We start from the raw sequence: 14029 nt of genomic DNA, 5'->3' as shown, positions 1-14029 counted from the left end.
GAGTTCTCTACACTAGACTGTATTGAATTAGCTGGCGCTCTCATCCAAAAAACAGTGAATTGGTGAAAGGCCCTGATAAAACAGTCAAATATAGGACAATGTCAGCATGAGCTGAAAGGGAATTAAATGAACTTGTAAATGATGGAGGGAGCACTGTATTACAAGGCCATCATTACACAATCTCAATCTCTGTCATTCAGCACAGCGCTGCATTGTCTCGACCGGTTTGGATTCACAGAGTCAGCGCGTCTCCATCCAGACTGTGCCAAGCAAAACCCCAAGACAAGGGGTTGCTTAGCAACGCAAAAGACATTGTTCTTATCCAGCACGTTGCCATGGAGACCTCCCACTGAGATGGAAGAGGGGGCATGTTTACAAGGCAGCTTTTTCTGTCATTTATTTTGTGTATTTTTTTACATTTCTTTTCGCCTTGAAGTCTATTTAAATTCACAGGGACTTCGCCCTGTCGCATAACCAGCAATATACGAGTGTGTGTGTGGGGTGTGTGTGGGGTGTGGGTGTGTGTGTGGGGTGTGGGTGTAGGGGGGTGTGGGTGTGTGTGTGTGTGTGTGTGTGTGTGGGGGGGGGGGGGGTGAGTGTGTGTGGGGTGTGGGTGGGGTGTGGGTGTAGGGGTGTGTGGGGGGGGGGGGGTGAGTGTGTGTGGGGGTGTGTGTGTGTGTGTGGGGGGGGTGTGTGTGTGTGTGTAGGGGGGTGTGTGTGTGTGGTGGGGGGGGGATGGGGGGTGAGTGTGTGTGGGGTGTGTGTGTGTGTGTGGGGTGTGGGTGTAGGGGTGTGTGTGTGTGTGGGGTGTGGGTGTAGGGGTGTGTGTGTGTGTGGGGTGTGGGTGTAGGGGGGTGTGGGTGTGTGTGTGTGTGTGTGTGGGGGGGGGGGGTGAGTGTGTGTGGGGGTGTGTGTGTGTGTGTAGGGGGGTGTGTGTGTGTGGTGGGGGGGGGATGGGGGGTGAGTGTGTGTGGGGGGTGTGTGTAGGGATGTGGGTGTGTGTGTGGGGGGGTGTGAGCAAGCTGGTTTTCATCTGGTCATTGCTGGTATGAAGAGCTGGTGATACTGGTTCACGAAAGCCAGCATTCTAATTGCTGTAAGCCCATGCAGGTTGTATATACCTGCTGGGTATCACTTAACACACCAGCATGAGCATGATGACACCTAACAAAGTAACTCCATTCATCATTATTATTATTATTATTTATGTATTTATTTATTGCCTTTATCCAAGGCGATAGAGGTTACAATGCAAAAGAATATTTAAATGCAGTGTAGTTTACTATATTATACTACTGAAATACAGTCCAAGATAAGAGGCAGTAAATTAAGATTAAAACATCAGCTAAGGATCCAGTAACGTGGTGCTGAGGTCAGCCCAGTGCACAGTAGAAGGAGCAGATCGAGAGACCTACAAGCACCGTCTAAACAGGTGAGTCTTGCACATGCATTCACTATCTGTGTGTCAAATGTGCAGTTTTTAAAGAATGTTCTTACAAGGCTGTATGATATCTGAAACAACACTAGGGTGATGCAATCTCAGTGTGCAGGCCTTGCTTTCAGATAGGGCTGTCACCTCTGAGGTACAAAAAACAGGACCTCCGAATGGAAGGAGCGTGGTTAAAAGTTTAAACTCTCTTTAGAAATTCTCTATTCATCCAACAGGAAACAGTGTGGAGTAGTGGTTAGGGCTCTGGACTGTTGACCGGAGGGTCGTGGATTCAATCCCAGGTGGGGGACACTGCTGCTGTACCCTTGAGCAAGGTACTTTACCTAGATTGCTCCAGTAAAAACCCAACTGTATAAATGGGTAATTGTATGTAAAAATAATGTGATATCTGGTAACAGTTGTAAGTTGCCCTGGATAAGGGCGTCTGCTAAGAAATAAATAATAATAGGAAACACTGATAATATCACTACTGATGTATTCTAGTAATATTACTAATATAGTAGTCTTACAGTAATATTGCATCCTGATGTATCTAACTTGTGATCAGTTTATGATCCTGGTGTTTAGTGTCCTGGGAAGGTATATTGAATTCCCGGGATGCCTTCCTCAAAACCGGGACGATTCAGGAAAAACAGGGACAGATGGCAGCTCTACTTTCAACAGCCTTGCACTTTCGTGGTAACCTGGAGAGTGAAATTGTCCCCTCCCCTATCAGTGACTGCTTTCCTGTCCTTAGCCAACCAGCTGCTTCCCCTAATGACTGACATGTTTTACAGTCAGTAACATGACCCCGAAGACACGGCTGAGCTGGACTGACCTAGGATGTGCGAGTGTAAGAGATTCCCTGGCCAGTGTAGTGCCAGACATCACATTTTAAAATATAAATGCCTGTTTGCGATACCACGTTTGAGACCTTGCGAACTGCACGTTTGAGACCTATGTAATGAATACAAGTGACGAGATTAGATTTATGACATTTTGCTTTTAGCCTCTTGAAGCCTGTGCTCCAATTCCCTGCTCCCCCAGGCAGAAACTCATTATTTTTTTAAACCAGTTTGCTCTTGCATGTATTAATTATTTATCCTATTCCTCAATCTGAGGTTGTGAATTATTAATTTCATAACCCAGTTTTGCCTTTCAAGATCAGAGTGTTGGAATTGCTTGTATAGTATTGGGGAGGTGGAAAAACAGTCATCGCTGTTGTTATAATTAAAGATGCATTGGCCCACAGTTGTCCTTGTTTGGCTGACTCGTTGCTCCACCTGGTGGACACAGTGTAGTGTTGCACAGGAATGCAGTTGTACTGTTTTTGTTAGGAGGAGGTCTGCTCCTTTAAAAAGGACACAATTAATTGGCCAGCTGCACTCACTGAATCAAAGTGCTTTTGCTTGGAGTCTGATAGAGAAGAAGGTGGTTGTGTTTAAAAGACCTGTACGCTCACTTTAACTCTTTCAGTCCTGAATTGTTTTTGTCGAGCTGAAGCAGAAACTCATTTTTTGAGTATACATGAGAACAGGACACATGTATTTCTACATGACCTGAGACTGGGAGCTAGGAGTCCTGCGGGGTTCCAACGTGACTTCCGACAGCTTATGTTAACAAACGGCACAAAGATAACAACTGAAAGGGTTAAAGAATAATGGGTGTGTTCAGGGGTGGAAATAAGACTCCCACTGCATAGCAGTTGATCCATTCCTGGTTTTACTCTGAGTTTAATAAGACACACCTGAGCTTGTTACCTATACAGACTGCGGCTAATCAAGCTCATAGTAAAACCTGGAACAGGCGAAACTGCTGGGCAACAGGAGTCTTATTTCCATCCCTGCTGTTTGTTCAGGGATAAATTTGACCCGGAGTTTATTGAGAAAAAGTTCAGAAGTCAAAGGTGACAGATAAGGTAAAGCAAGGACTGGGCTGTAGGCTTCACAAGACTTTATTAATGTTTATAACAGAATTTGAAGTTCAAGTAAAAAATGTACATTCACAATTACCCACATCAAAGAAAGACTGGGTTTGACTTTCACCAGCACAAGGGTTAGGACTTTTCCCAAATCAATGCTGAGAAATGTGGATGAGAACTATGCTAACCTTCTACACCCCTTATAAACATTTACCACGTTATAAATACTTTTACCACAGCGTACCCTGGTTTGCTATGCTTATTAATATGCTTTACCTTGCTATTCTTTACAATGCTTCCCTATTCTTTACCACACTATGCTTGATTACACTGATTGAGTTATGCTTTTACATAGGAAACTTTTATAAGGGACATTAGTCTCCCCGGAAATCAGCAGCATTAAAATCTGCAACGAGGAAAATCAAGGCTATACGAAGGAGTGCTTTATTAGAATTTGTGTTTATCACATGCAAGAAAAAAAACCCAAAAACTTAGTTTAGTAACAAATCCGTAAAATGCATGCAGACGTGGACTGCTGCTCGCCCTTGTTTTGCAGGGGTGTGTAATTCTGCTCTGTATTTGTAGGTTAAGGACAGTCTCATGAACCTCCCAATCACCGACACAATATCCAGCCCCCTCTCCTCCTCACACTCGCAACACTGACACCACCCAGCAGCATTACTGTACCTGAAGTATAAACTCTCTTTTTTTTTTTTTGCAGTCAATTATAAAATCTGTAAATGAAAAAAAAAAAATTCTGCGATTGCAGAATCACGTGTTTTTTTTTTTCCTGGAGGGACTATTAAATTGCATGCAGTAAAAATGGACAGAAACAGAACAGACAGAGAGTGACAATAAGACTAGTGTATTCTAGAGCTAAGATATAGCTGGTTTCCACCCAAATTAAAACTGCTTCTGCTGCTGAGCTCTCCCGTTAACATTTTTACATGTGGCCAGACGTTCTGAGGATCAAACTTCACTGGATTAGTACAGATCCATGATCACCATCTAAAATATTTAGTGTAACAAACAAACCATTTTCATGGAATCGCCCCACTGGAACTTTCACTCACGTATATACACAAAGCAGAATGCGTGTTTCAAAATACATGTGTTTCATATTCTAATATATAGTTTGAGGTACTGAGCTATAGCGGACGAATGCTATACTACTATAAGACTCCTATTACATGGCAGTTCGCCCATTCCAGGTTTTACGAAGAACTCGATTAGCCCAACTGTATAGGTAACAAGCTGAGGTGTGTCTTATTAAACTCAGAGTAAAACCAGGAATGGATCAACTGCTGTGCAACGGGAGTCTTATTTCCATTCCACTATACTATACTATACTATACTATACTATACTATACTATACTATACTAGCTTCCCTATATTCCAGAGCTTATTTAGGTACAATGTATTGTTAACAAGCTCACAGAATGAAAAACCCAGACTGGCTTAAACTGCTGTGCAATAGGAGTTAAAAAAAATAAAAAATAACAATACCAAAACTCCACATGGTAATATAAGTCAAACCCAGCAAGTATAAAGAGTCCAATAATTCCACATTCAAGGTTAAGATGCAGATTGTTTCATAATGCAAATGTATACATTTCCATAAATATAAGGTCAAGGTGCTAAATAGACATACAGGTGTAGACACACACACACACACATGCACACAGTATGACTTTTTGGTGTGTCTAGAAGTTACAATCACATCTACGATACGTTGGTTTTGTAAATATGAAAGAGTTAATAACCAGGGCTTGATTCATTCCCCGCACGGCAGTGTAGATCACAGGGCACGAATACAGTAATTTCATTATTGTATATGGAGAGTTGTGATCTCCCATAGAGCTTGATGAAGTTTACAGTGTTATTACTACCATGTCGGTGTGTGTAATGACACTGTGACGTCACTGCCTATAGTTAATGCTCTATATAATTACTCCCCATTGGATCCTATTCACAGCAACTACACTTCTTCTAAACGCAAAGCATTCTAAAAGTCGAAACCACAACAGGTTCTGTGTTGGGCGGCTGCCTGTAATCACGGTCAGAGTGTGCGTTCTCTTGAGCTCTGTGTATGACACACACTTGGAATGGTATATATTGAGCCTCACTGTGTTGTCAGCACCTGATTTCTGTGGAGAGCTCAATCCAGGCAGCTACAGTAGTTACATTAATGCCAAGTACGGCAATAAGCCTGTTATTACATCTTTAATAAGTGTGAGGTCAAATGGGCACAGATAAATCTGGACCATACATTTTTTTTTTTTTTTACAAAGCGCCACGGGACCACATAAATGCTGCTACACATCATATATATATATATATATATATATATATATATATAAAGTTATATAAAGAGAAAACAGTGCTTCACTGTTTGAAAGCTGTCCACACATAAGTCTGTAACTGGGATTTACATGTAGTCAGAAGGGAAGAGAATTCAAAATGTGCAAGCAATACAAAGCTCTGACGAGCTGCAATTTCCGACGTGCTGCAGGGGAGCAGGGTTAACTAAGGGACTGACACCCGGACCGGATTCGAAGGCTGGACCCGCTGAGTCACTGCAGTAGCAGAGTGCTGACGAGCAGCAGGAGGGAGCCGGTGAGCCTGGCCGCTCCTTTCGATTGGGGGATCCTCCTGTGGGTCTCGGTGCGTTTCGTGAGGTACTGGTGCGTGTAATCCACGTAGAGCTCGATGCAGCGGTACAGCTTCATCTGCTCGATCATTTCCGGATTGCCAACGTCCATCACGCCGACCACGTCGTCATCGTCTTTGTCTCCCTGAGCCGGCCGGGTTGCGCTTGCTGCTTCGCTCGTGGTATTATTCACGGTAGCGTTTCCGGTGCTGTTTTTTGCTTCAGTTTCCGTGACGTTAATGTTTCCAGGGCTCACGCTTACAGGGGGGTTACTGGTGGCATCAACAGCGCTGTTGTTTCTGCTGGGGAGGATGTCCATGGTGTTTTTGCTGTTATCTGTGGCAGTGGTGTTAATATTGCTGCGCGGACCGTCTTCATCGGTACTGGCTGGGCTCTGAACAGCTCGGTCAGTCTCCTTTCCGGGCAGCAGGTCGTTTCTCTTCAAGCACCGATCCCGAAACATCTCGTAAGTCTGCGCCGGCTGCCGGAAGTAGTAATGCATCAGCGTCCCGCTGTCTCCACCAAAGGGGGTGGCCACGTAGCGCTTCCACATGTAGTAGTTGTAGTAGCGCTCTTCCTCCTCGCTGTTGAAGTCGATCTCCAGCCTGGGGCCCCTGTAGACACCTGGGAACGAGCCTGGGAACGAGCCTGGGAACCTCGTCCGGCTCAGCCCGTACCCCATCGCCATGCCCGTGGCCACCCCTAGCCCCGCTGCCAGCGCCGCCTTCTTGCCGAACCCCTTGGACTTGTGGGAGGGCTTGAAGCCCTGACCTGCCACTGACTGAGAGAAGGAAGAGCCGCCGCCACCGTTCCAGGGAGCCCTGCCCTGGTTGTGGCTGTTATAGCCTGGCCCGTAGATTTTTGGAGTGCCTCCTCCAGTGTTTGGGTAGCCTCCTCCAGTGTTGGGGTAGCCCCCTCCAGTGTTAGGGTAGCCTCCTCCAGTGTTAGGGTAGCCCCCTCCAGTGTTGGGGTAGCTTCCTCCTGTGTTAGGGTAGCCTCCTCCAGTATTAGGGTAGCGTCCTCCAGTGTTGGGGTAGCCCCCTCCAGTGTTAGGGTAGCCCGCTCCAGTGTTAGGGTAGCCCGCTCCAGTGTTAGGGTAACCTCCTCCAGGGTTAGGGTAGCCCCCTCCAGGGTTAGAGTAGCCTCCTCCAGGGTTAGGGTAGCCTCCTCCAGTGTTAGGGTAGCCCGCTCCAGTGTTAGGGTAGCCTCCTCCAGGGTTAGGGTATCCCCCTCCAGTGTTAGGGTAGCCCGCTCCAGTGTTAGGGTAGCCTCCTCCAGTGTTAGGGTAGCCTCCTCCAGTGTTAGGGTAACCCCCTCCAGTGTTGGGGTAGCCCCCTCCAGTGTTAGGGTAGCCCCCTCCAGTGTTAGGGTAACCTCCTCCAGTGTTAGGGTAACCTCCTCCAGGGTTAGGGTAACCTCCTCCAGGGTTAGGGTAGCCCCCTCCAGTGTTAGGGTAACCTCCTCCAGTGTTAGGGTAACCTCCTCCAGTGTTAGGGTAACCTCCTCCAGTGTTAGGTTTGCCCTGTCCAGTGTTAGGGTAGCCTCCTCCAGTGTTAGGGTAGCCTCCTCCAGTGTTAGGGTAGCCTCCTCCAGTGTTAGGTTTGCCCTGTCCAGTGTTAGGGTAGTTAGATCCAGCCCCCTGTCCTGTGTTGCCGGGGGTCTTGCTGCTGGTCCCGCCTGACCCCTTGGACTTGGATCCCCCGCTGGATTTGGATCCGCTTCCCTTTTTGGTGAAGGCGGCGTGAGGCAGAAGCCCCACGAGCAGTGCCAGGAGGGCGAGGCGATAGAGGGAGGCTCTGCTGCTTGCCATGCTGGCAATACTGTAGGGGCAGCCCTCACCACAGCACACTGCAAGAGGAAAAAGAAGAGAACCTTACAGGGTCAGGGAACAGGTACATGAATACCTTTGAAATTCGAATTATTAATAATACATCAGGTACTGATCTATATTCTCAAAATTGTAACTTTTTTGAAAACTTTTGGAATTGAATAAAGAAAATTATATTACAAATCCTCTTTACATAACAAATTAAGGTGAATGCATTCTGTAGGAATCAATCAGTCAATCAATCAATAGACACATGAATCAACTGCATTTGGTATTTTGTATTGCTGGTGTGCACTAATGCACTTGCAGGTATTTCTGCACCTTTCAGGGGGGAAAAGGGTTAACAGAACATGCATGGATTTCAGGTGAAACAATCTAAGCAATCAGTTCTTGTAAAAGATGCACATTGTTCATGTTTAAATATGATTTATATATATAAATATATATATATATATATATATATATATATATATATATATATACACACACGCACACACACACACACACAATGTTCTATAGACAGATGAGTCAAGAGTGGAACTTTTTGGCCGACATGGGCCCCGTTATGTCTGGCTAAAATCAAACACAGTTCCACAGTAAGAACCTCATACCAACGGTCAAGCATGGGGGTGGTAGTGTCATGGTTTGGGGATGCTTTGCTGCATCAGGACCTGGATGCCTTGCCATCATTGAAGGAACCATGAATTCTGCTCTGTATGAGAGAATTCTACAGGAGAATGTCAGGCCATCTGTCCGTGAGCTGAAGCTGAAGCGCAGCTGGGTCATGCAGCAAGACAATGATCCGAAACACACAAGCAAGTCTACATCAGAATGGTTGAAATTTAAAGTTTTGGAATGGCCTAGTCAAAGTCCAGACCTAAACCCCATTGAGATGTTGTGGCAGGACCTGAAACGAGCACAAATGTCACTGAGCTGAAGCAGTGCTGCATGGAGGAGTGGGCCAAAATTCCTCCACGGCGCTGTGAGATTATTTGCCTATTATTTGCAAAATTGCTCAAGCTCCGTCAAGTTGGATGGGGACCTTTGGTGAACAGCAATTTTCAACTCTTTCCACATATTCTCAATTGGATTGAGGTCCGGGCTTTGACTGGGCCACTCCAGGACATTGACCTTTTTGTTTTAAAGCCACTCCAGTGTGGCTTTGGCTGTATGTTTGGGGTCATTGTCCTGCTGGAAGATGAATCTTCTCCCAAGTCCCAGGTCTCTTGCATACTTCAGCAGTTTTTCCTCCAGGATTTCTCTGTACTTTGCTGCATCCATTTTGCCCACTATCTTCACAAGCTTTCCAGGCCCTGACGCAGAGAAGCATCCCCATAGCATGATGCTGCCACCACCATGCTTCACGGTAGGGATAGTGTTCTCAGGATGATGTGCGGTGTTAGGCTTGCGCCAAACATAGCGCTTAGCATTGAGGCCAAAAAGCTCTATTTTGGTCTCATCAGACCATAGAATCTTCTTCCACTTGGTCTCAGAGTCTCCCACATGCCTTCTGGCAAACTCTAGCCGAGATTTGATGTGAGTTTTTTTAACAATGGCTTTCTTTTTACCACTCTCCCATAAAGGCCTGTTTTGTGAAGCACCTGGGCTATTGTTGCTGTATGCACAGTGCCTCCCAGCTCAGCTGTGGAAGACTGTAAATCCTTTAGAGTTGCCATAGGCCTCCTGGTGGCCTCCCTGACTAGTGCCCTTCTCGCCCGGATACTCAGTTTTTGAGGACGGCCTGTTCTAGATAGATTCACAGTTTTGCCATATTCTCTCTGTTTCTTAATAATGGACTTTACTGTGCTCCGGGGAATATTCAATGCCTTGGAAATGTTCTTATATCCTACCCCTGATTGGTGCTTTTGAAGAACCTTATTCCGGATTTGCTTTGAATGTTCCTTCGTCTTTATGATGTAGTTTTTGTTAGGAAATGTACTAACCAACTGTGGGACCTCCCAGAGACAGGTGTATTTAACCTGAAATCATGTGAAACACCTTAATTGCACACAGGTGGACTCCATTCAACTAATTATGTGACTTCTGGAGGCAATTGGTTGCACCGGAGCTTATTTAGGTGTGTCATAGCAAAGGGGGTGAATACTTATGCAATCAATTATTTTCTGTTTTATATTTGTAATTAATTTAGAACAATTTGTAGATTTTATTTTTTGTGTTGATCAGTGGCAAAAACTCCTAATTAAATCCATTTTGATTTGATGTTGTAACACAATAAAATGTGGAAAAGTCCAAGGGGGGTGAATACTTTTGAGAGCCACTGTATATATATGATCATTTTGGTACGCAGCAGTTTTCCTTTTTCTCAAACTTTATATATATATATACATATCTATATATTGTAGTGTCGGGTCTCGCAGTACACTGAACTTGCGGGGGGACTGAGGCTATTACTTTTCTTGTAAATAGCAGAATTTCTGTGTATTGCTGTACAGTGTGTGTGTGTGTGTGTGTGTGTGTGCTGTCCTGTCTTCCCTGCCGTTTGTGTGTGTCACGCTACGTGAGTCTGTGAGTGGAAGCGTGTTTCGTGTCTAGGCAGTGCTGGCACACTGCCTGGGGTGTCACGTGCACAGTGCAGCTGTATGAGAGAGGAGTCTGTGTTGGCTGCACTGTGATTTGTGTTTGGCTCCTCCAGTCAGCTGTTTGCGCGGGACCGATATATATAATCTCTTAACACCAAACTGCTATATTAAGAAACCTAGACTGCAGATCCGAGTTGCCCAAAACATTCCACATATTACCGAAACCACAGCTAGTGAATTCAGCTGCATTGAATTGTATTGATGGATTCGATTTTCATTAGCTGCAACAACTAATTTGGTTTTAACATAAACAATTGATTAAATGCATCTAACCAAAGCATCAGCGTTTTTTTAATAAACAGAATGTGTTTAGAAACTAGCAAAGGCTTGCAAACACGAAACATTATTTTACTGTGTATTGTTACCTGTTAAGTCTACTATTGCCCACGTACCTTTTTGAACAAAGATGTATTGATAACTGTGGCAAAGTGCTATGCGACATGTTTGTAATCACTTTCCCACACGACACGCACCGTCTCTCCTGTGTGTGTGTGGAGGAGTGTGGGTGGGTCATGTGCGCAGTCCAGACCCAATGAGAATCTATCATCACCTATGACTGCTAAGGACTAAAAAACAATTTAAAAAACACTACTGGTGCCAGAATTTAATGTTGTTGGTGCTATTTGGGGTACCCCAAATCTGCACCCCTGAGCGTTTTGCATGCACGTAACAAACAAATTAAATCTCACGGCAGTCCGGTTGAGCGCGGGACCCCCTAAAGGGTGTAGGCCCCAAGCCGGCCCTGCTTGGCATCCAAAATTTAGCTTACAGATACATCCGAAATACCCAATCTTTCAGCATTTAAAATAAGTTAAATCTTTGTCGTCAGCGAGTAAATCTGAAAAAATAAATCTGGAAAAATAAATCTGTTACTTGCAAAATAAATATTAATTTTGTAAGCTAAACCTGAAGCTAAATCTCCCTCACCTATTAAATTCATACATACATATATACATACATACATACATACATACAGGGCACTGGCTGCCACTAAAAATGAGCTCATAGCTAAATCTGGGTGCATCTTATGACATCATAAATGTAAAAAAAGAAAATGGTACGTTGTCCCTGTCAAATAAATACATAAATAACAATAAGCAAATACCTTTACTATAAGTTTAACTGCTCTTAAGATCATAAGAAAGTTTCCAAACGAGAGGAGGCCATTCAGCCCATCTTGCTTGTTTGGTTGTTAGTAGCTTATTGATCCCAGAATCTCATCAAGCAGCTTCTTGAAGGATCCCAGGGTGTCAGCTTCAACAACATTACTGGGGAGTTGTTTCCAGACCCTCACAATTCTCTGTGTAAAAAAGTGCCTCCTATTTTCTGTTCTGAATGCCCCTTTATCTAATCTCCATTTGTGACACCTGGTCCTTGTTTCTTTTTTCAGGTGAAAAAAAGTCCCCTGGGTCGACATTGTCTTAATCGAAATCGCTCTCAAACAAATTATTTACTGTATTTTTCTTTTTTTATTTTCTCTTATTTGAATTTGCTCCCATTTACTACTGACTTTATTGTATTTTATAACAGCTCTTATCTGTAATGTGATATTTTTAATGTGATATTTTAAGTCGTATAATAGGAAACAGCGATAAAGGGGAGCGGTACCTTAACGGGTGGAGTTGTACACAGGAATGACGTAGCCATACTATACATACCTATAAAATAATACGCTATGCTTGTGACAGAGTGCATAACATAGGACATCTCTCTATCTATCTATCTATATATCTATATCTATATCTATATCTATATTCTAAACAATTCTACATCGAGGTTAAATTACAATTTCAGGGAAAACAATTGTGCATCACCGGGCACAACAACAGTTCATGCAGTTAAAAATATGAACGACGTTGATTTGGTAAATAAACTGGTGACGCGCATTAACATAAGAAATTGGCGATATGCAGCTAAAATAAACAATATGTGTGATACAGTCTGACTAACACCACGAACGTATAATAATAATAATAATAATAATAATAATAATAATAATAATAATAATAATAATAACAATAATAATAATAATAATAATTATTATTATTATTATTATTTCAAAGAAAACAGTACAAACCGAATAAATAGATCAATCGTCAAGTCATTAGGTCGTTTTCTATATATATATATATATATATATATATATATATATATATATATTATAGGCTGTATATATGGGCTAACGCATTTTGTTTTCGTTCATCTATTATTTATAGCACCCAAAGCAATTACAAAATGTAGCCCAGAATAACACAATACATTTAAGGGTACATACCTATATTGAAATGGACGATAGCTCTTTTCTTTTTGAAGTACAGCGCCCGGTCAGTGTGTTGTTCTCAGTCTCAATCCGCTAATCCTAACATTCGACAGGACTGTTTCATACAGCGAAGCACCGACAGGAAATGAAGGAATAGGGTTGGGCTGCCAGTGCCGGTCCCTCTCGCGTCGCGTCCCTCCCTCCGTCCCTCCCTCCGTCCCTCCCCCTCTCCCTCTCCCTCTCCCCCCCTCTCTCTCTCTACCTCCCTCTCCCTCTCTCCCTCTCCCCCTCTCCCTCTCCCTCTCCCCCCCCTCTCTCTCTCTCTGTCTCTCTCTCTCTCTCTCTCTCTCTCTCTCTCAAATTCAAATTCAAATTCAAATTGGCTTTATTGGCATGACAATAAAAATAATTGTGTTGCCAAAGCACATACATGGCATAACCAACTCAAATATACAGACAAAGAATTTTTCTTAATACTAACAGTATCCCTCCTCCCTCTATATTAATACAGTAAACAGAATCCCTCCCTTCCCCTCTATATCAAACAGTACCCCCTTCCCCCCTCTATATTAAACAGAATCCCCCTCCCTCCCTCTATTAAACAGAATCCCCCCTCCCTCAATTAAACAATACCCCCTCCCTCCCTCCCTCCCTCTTTCTATATTAAACAGAATCCCTCCCTCCCTCCCTCTCTCTTTTCCCTCTCTAGTGTGACGTGTTCACGGTCTGTCCCTCAGGCTATGACAGGTCTCCACGTATTGACCAGCCAGTCTGGCTGTGTGTTTGTCTTCCCCCAGCAGGATTGACAGCTTCTGGGTATCACACATTTTTGGGAATTCTGGGACTAAATCACAGAATTTGGGGAAGAAAATGTCCCTTATGTTTTTATATTTTTCACAGTGTGTCAGGAAGTGAATCTCTGTCTCGACCTCTCCTGTCTCACAGTGACCACAGTGCCTGTTCTCCCTGGCCAGCCAGGTTTGCCTCTGTCGGCCTTTTTCAATGGCCAGGTTGTGGTCACTGAGCCGGTATTTGGTCAGGATCTGCCTCTGCTTTGTGTTTCTGACAGTTACCAGGTATTCTGCCAGGGTGTAATTTCTATTTAGGGTTCGATAGCACTCTAGTTTGTTTTGTGTTTTAGTGTTTGTATCCCAATGGTCCAGATAGGAGTGTTTCAGGTGTTTTATAATTTGGTTGACACTAATTGGAATTGTTTTTGCAGTGCTGTCCTGAAGCTGACTGATGTCAGTGTTGCTCAGCTCAGTGAGCTTCAGGACCAGCTGGCTGAGGGGACTCTTTTCTGGGCTGAGCTCTTGGTATTGCAGGGCTTTATGATGGAGT

At 43.9% G+C, this 14029-nt stretch overlaps 1 protein-coding gene across 1 annotated transcript; it reads right to left on the bottom strand.

Moving 5' to 3' along the window:
- Nucleotides 1-3367: 3367 nt before the first annotated feature.
- LOC131720965 (apomucin-like) lies at nucleotides 3368-12854 on the bottom strand. Its single transcript, XM_059013561.1, has 2 exons — nucleotides 12704-12854; nucleotides 3368-7848 (listed from the first exon to the last, which is right to left on the bottom strand). Exon 2 carries the CDS (start codon nucleotides 7808-7810, stop codon nucleotides 5924-5926), a length of 1887 nt encoding a protein of 628 aa, XP_058869544.1. The 5' UTR covers nucleotides 7811-7848; nucleotides 12704-12854; the 3' UTR covers nucleotides 3368-5923.
- Between the last annotated feature and the right edge of the window lie 1175 nt (nucleotides 12855-14029).

The sequence above is a fragment of the Acipenser ruthenus genome, chromosome 46 (genome assembly GCF_902713425.1).
Source record: "Acipenser ruthenus chromosome 46, fAciRut3.2 maternal haplotype, whole genome shotgun sequence".
Classification (NCBI taxonomy): Eukaryota; Metazoa; Chordata; class Actinopteri; order Acipenseriformes; family Acipenseridae; genus Acipenser; species Acipenser ruthenus.
The sequence above is the reverse complement of the archived record's forward strand: the minus strand, read 5'-3'. Positions and strand labels throughout refer to the sequence as shown.

Excerpts from the sequence above, each read along its gene's own strand:
- LOC131720965 (XM_059013561.1), bottom strand. The coding sequence starts at position 7,810 with ATGGCAAGCAGCAGAGCCTCCCTCTATCGCCTCGCCCTCCTGGCACTG.